The 5,500-nt window shown below is 45.4% G+C and overlaps 1 protein-coding gene across 1 annotated transcript in view; it reads right to left on the bottom strand.

Moving 5' to 3' along the window:
• The window catches only part of BT62DRAFT_936841 (uncharacterized protein), a 9,003-nt gene that overhangs the window by 2,217 nt on the left and 1,286 nt on the right, over nt 1-5,500 (bottom strand). The window contains exons 4-5 of the mRNA XM_043187196.1: nt 2,713-2,852; nt 1,351-1,367 (exon numbers count right to left, since the gene is read on the bottom strand). Of these exons, the coding sequence (XP_043035216.1) occupies nt 1,351-1,367; nt 2,713-2,852 (157 nt within the window). The remainder of the gene's footprint in view (nt 1-1,350; nt 1,368-2,712; nt 2,853-5,500) is intronic.

Genomic DNA, 5,500 nt, shown 5'->3' with positions numbered 1-5,500 from the left:
TAGGATTATACGAAGGCGTCGGGAGATGGCACGGTACGACTGGGAGCGGATGAGAAGCCCCAAGAGTCCGACAGAGAGCCATCAGCAGCAGCGCTTGTCGAAGGGACTGGGGATAGCTTATGCTGGGCAGTAGCGTGAAGCATACGTAGGGGTAACACGGTGCCACTGCCAAGGTGTGCGCGGGGGTTCGACGCACGGATCTGGTGCATTGCAGTGGCTCGTTTTGTGCCATCTCATATCCGCCGGCTTCGTCGTTGTGAAAGCGTCGTGAAAGTACAGTTAACGTCGCTGCAGACTATCTTCCTGCTGAGAAAATAGCGATAAGGATGCTGAGTGACTAGTAGAGATTAAACAAAGGACTTACTGCCTCCAGTTAATATGGTGTCGCAACTCGGATCTCCGTAGCATCATTTGTGGACACTCCAGGCATTTGTACATTCTGTGGCAGAGAAATTCATTTTACGTGTCAGTGAAGGTAGAAATAAGACATACACTTTTTCCCGTTCTTCCTTCGTCCAATGGAGCGGCTTATGGTTTTTCAAGTTGCCCGTCTTTGTAAATACTCCGGTGCATTTGTCGCAGATATATGTACACCTGGGGGAAGCGACGGTCTGTGAAAAGACATGTAAGTCATCAAATGAAGCCCTGAGAGAACAAAGCCCATGATATGAGTAGCACAAGCCGTAAATGGAGTGAAAAGTTGAGACTTGGAGAATGACCTTGCTCTCCCAAAGAGATGCTCAAAGATTCGACGGTATCTCAGTTTGGAACGAGTCAGATTTGGGACTATTGTCAGGCTTGGACATTGTTGAAGCACGGAGAAAGGGCATTGTTGTCCAAGTCAAAGGATCGACTATCTCCAAGACAATGAAAACACTGGCCGTTTATCTGCAAAGGAAATGACTATGGATGCGATGATGGAAAGAATACAGAGACATTTTAGTGCGTAAAAGGGAAAAGGGTCATCATGAAGTGGAGGATCAGAAGGAGCCCTCCGTTTGGGTCTTTCTTTTCTTGGCGAGGATGGGCTTCCAACGATAGGTGGAGCGAGCAGGCAGAGTGGTCACTGCTTCAGAACTAGGGCCTCTCGTAAAAGACAACCAGATCAATGAGACAAAAGAAGATGAGATACTGCAAATTAATCATTGGGACTTGCAATATAACATTTAAGTCAACTGCAGCGAATGGTGAGATTCTGTTCACTAGGGATAATTGGTCCAAAGAGTGTTTGACGTCCCATGTTATACAGATGCTATAGCCGGATCGATACCTCCGGCGTCCGAGCTTCCAGGGTCACATATATGCCACGATAAAAGGTCAAAGAAAATCAGGAACATAAGTCCCCTGTACCCAATGAATACTAAAAGCTAATACCATGCCGAGGGAGTGTTGCTAAGCAGACAGCTCGCCCGGATTTGTAGTCAGCATCCTTTCATGGAAAAGTAGGTTGTGTCACCGCAAGTATTAGTGTTATCCCTACCTGAATCCACCAGTCTTTCCATTACTGAAAGGGTTCGAGACGAAGCCAGAATTTTGGAGATGTGGGCGACCTGTGCGTGCTAAGCTATAAGATGTCAGAGGGATAAGTAACCAGTTGAAATGTGGTCACAATGTTTTTAATGTTGAATATATGTGTCACGTTGATGATAAACTTATATAGCGTACTGCTAAGAGAATCCTGGAGCTGATCTCAAGGCGAAAGAATGTATATGATGCCTACTACCTAATGAGAGTCTCCTGGTATAGTTTCCTCCATCCACTCCCATATCTTCTCGACTCCGTATAAGTCATTGCCAAATTCTGCTGTTTCTGTATCGTTACTAAACGGATATGTCCCCCTTTCTCCATCAATCGATTTCCCTCTTTCAATGCACGAATCAAAGTCGATGATTACCAGTGTACCATCGGCTTCGAGTAGAATGTTGCTGGGATTGATATCGTTCTGCATGTTAATTATAAACGTGTCCATCATCACACTCGCGAGATGAACTCACATGTACTAATCCAAGACCATGAATATGCTTGATACCTTTCTTGATATGATCGAGAAAGGATTCTATGTCTGTCCTCAGAACCACTCGAAACTGAAAAAGAGAAAAGGTCCAGATGATCTATGCAAAAGTAACGCAGTTCAAAAAGGTTCCTCGCATCAGACTCATCAGAAACTAGCCTGGAACGTGTAGCTAATATCAAACATATTCTTGGTTGGACGACAAAGACGTGCCCCCAGTTCTCAGGACAAGGCATGTTTCTTTTGTTCGGGGTACTCATGCTCCCAGGCTTTTCAAGCTCTGATGAAATCCGTGTCCAAATCATAATCGTCGACGGATGTGCCCTCGTGTTGCTTGACTCGTTTCAACGAGTTGTTCATCGATTCTGCGCGCTTCGCCTTCTTCTGCGCTTTAATATTAGAATCTTCTTCATCAAGGAAACCTGATGACCACTCTTGAACCCACCGACCGCCGACGGCGCCTTGTTCACGATGTCGCAATTATGGATGTTGCAGCTGACTCGCCGTTCCGCCTACGCGAACTGCTTTCGTCGGATGGGGCCGACTTCCTTTACCTCCAATTGCCCTCTCGACGTCCCCGCGGTGAACATGAGGATGCTCGTTCTACCCTTAGTCGTGATGCCAAACTTGTACCAAGTTCCCTATACCAAACTGCCCCGTCCCCTGGATTAATCCGTGCTCCGGAATCTTTGCTCAAGGACAGTTATGTCAAGGTCGGCACGTCGTTCCATTTTCATCCAGAGGATCTGGGGAAATCCGATCCTATTTGGCCGCATATGATCTAGGAGGCGCTTGTCTCCGAGATGTTGGTGGAGCATCCTCATCAGAACGTGGTACAATACTATGTATACGTCGAGAAGGATGGGTTGATGTCCGGGCTATGTTTCAAGCGATACGGACGGGCACTTTCGGACGCTGTAAAGAAGGGTGTGACCTACTTTTGTTCTAGCATAGGTACGGCACGTTGTTCAACGGTACAAATTAAAATATATTTTGTATTTATTAAGATATTTCATGCATTCCGGAGAAAATTCTCCTCATTGTGCCGCCCTACTAGAATTGGCATTCTGAAAGAAAACTTGAATCTTGCGAGAACCTTAGGCCCTACAAGCAATTTACGCTTGCGTGAATTATGTGGATATCTATATGTTCCGAACTTGTGGAAATAAAATTTGTAGACGTCGTCAATGACTGAAATCTGTGCTCTTCGAAACACCTTCCCATTCTCCCTGAAGCTTCAGAAAAGCTGTGACACGCTTTATTGTTAATGCAGCACTGGAATATTTGAACCATCATCTCTACATTATACTGTTACAGACCGTGAATCTTGACGAGTCATATTTCTAATCATCTTGCGCAGGCTCTCATTGTACGATTTGTGAGTCGTCGAGCATTTAAATCCATGCGTTCTAAATGAATAAGCCGTGACTGAGCTTTGTTCATCATTGGCATGTGAGTGATGAGGGTATGAAGTCTCTTGATTGGCTGTGTAATGGGACACACAGGAAATCCGAAGAGAAGCACCGCACCAATCGCTTCGACGACATCGAAGGCCAACTTTGCCGCTGAACAGCAACCATCAAGCATTTAATCTCGCATGGCATGCTCAAGAGGCACTGTACCGTGTGGCAATGATGGTGTAAATGACAAAGTCGTCACAAGGAGATGTAGGTGGCCTCAAGAAGCCTCAGGTTGTGTTTCTTGGACTATAAGGATATACGCTGCATCCCTCAGGAAGGATGGATATGCTATTTCCAAGCCACAGACATTCCCACCTGTTCCGTCATTGATAGTCCGTTTCTCAGCCATGCTCTCTGCAAGGTAAGCGCCTGGATAGCACTACATCGGCCCGCTTTTTTTGAAGGTGAAGATACAAGAGTTCCCTGTGATTGGTCTTATGAGTGTTGTTGAATCATCCCCTGGATGTAATAGTTGAAAATTTCGGAGAACATCACTTTCAGGGTTAATATCATATCTTGATTTCCACAGCACCGTGAACATCGATCGGAATTTGTAGGAAAACAACAGTAGATGCGCCATGTGAAGATTGTGACAGGTCCTCAGAGAGAATGGAGATAAAAATAAGACGAACAAGGACATTGAATTTTAGCGGAGGCAATGTGGGATATGAAGTTAAGCATACAGAACATTCGCTTGGCCGCTTTACGGGACACGATGTAAAGAAATATGAGAAATTCGCACTGCAAACATGCCTAACGAAAATTCTGATGGATATCGGTATCCCTGAGTCGTCGCATCCACGGTAGCTATCTAGTACAGTCGGAAGGTAGGAGACGCTTTTGAGTAACAAGACTTCTGGGCTGAAGAAATGGGACATTGTCAGAGACTCAGAGAATGGCCCGAGTAACCTATATACAAGTCCAGATTATGTTAGCTAATATTCCGAGGGAAGATAACAGAGGCAGGAACTTAAAGAACACAGAGATTATATGAGACCATGTCCAATTCCAATCCGACCGAAATCGGAGAGGTCGTCAGAGCCACAAAATGTCCTGGGTCCTTCTCTCTTCTGTGCAAGGACAGAGCGTTTGTCCTGGATAAGTAGTAACGAGGCACTGCGAATGAAGTATGTATTCTCTGGTTCAGAGGATCAGTCGCCTAATGAGAGCGCCGGCGGAACGGTATTGACTGTCTTGACGGCTAAAGTAACGCAGTAGATCTTTAGCGAACGGGAGTTCCTCGGCTTAACACAGAACAAATTGCCACGACTTCGTCTGAAAGTTAGTGCTGGAAACTCGCACTAAGGTCGGGAAACTTTTTCGGAACCAGTTGAAGACATGGGACGGACAAAACAGGAACGAAATCAAGCCGGTCCATAAGTACGGATTTCACAGGAAGATACCGAACACTGGCAGCTGCGTGGTTAGACTTACAGTCAAACTCTGGCCAATGTCTTGATTTTTCTCGGAATTCGGTAAATGATCCTTGAACAAAGGAAAGTACATTATGATGGTAGCTTTGTACGATCAGTCTGTGCAAGGTAAACTACTCATTGTGATTAAACTACCGTAGGTATTACAAATCAATCATCAGATCGCTTCCAGAACTTGTATTTCCTCCACGACTCCCTCCTTCCATGATACTCCAAATGTTGTACCTTAAACGCGTGAATGTTGTTCTTTCGATCATAGATGTTCACAGAATATGTAGCGAAGTCTGATGATAGTTGCGGTCTAGACCTTTCAGGTGGTAGCGGTGCGAAACGCAAGGCTAAAATGCGCCTATGAATTTCACTTGCGGTGGTTCTTACTGCTTCAAATCCATAGGAACGAGACACCGCTTCTATTTGAAGATTGCCGAGATTCGGCCAGGATGCAATGAAAGCGTGTAATATTCTATCCTATGAACACATTTAGCCGTCGGACTAATCAAATCTGGGACGAAGTGAGCGACTCACAATCACATTGTTTTCTTCTGCTGTCGTTCTCGATTTGTCAGCGCAGACATGTAATGACTTCAGACCGCGGC

The sequence above is a fragment of the Guyanagaster necrorhizus genome, assembly GCF_019112545.1.
Source record: "Guyanagaster necrorhizus MCA 3950 unplaced genomic scaffold BT62scaffold_35, whole genome shotgun sequence".
Lineage (NCBI taxonomy): Eukaryota > Fungi > Basidiomycota > Agaricomycetes > Agaricales > Physalacriaceae > Guyanagaster > Guyanagaster necrorhizus.
The sequence above is the reverse complement of the archived record's forward strand: the minus strand, read 5'-3'. Positions and strand labels throughout refer to the sequence as shown.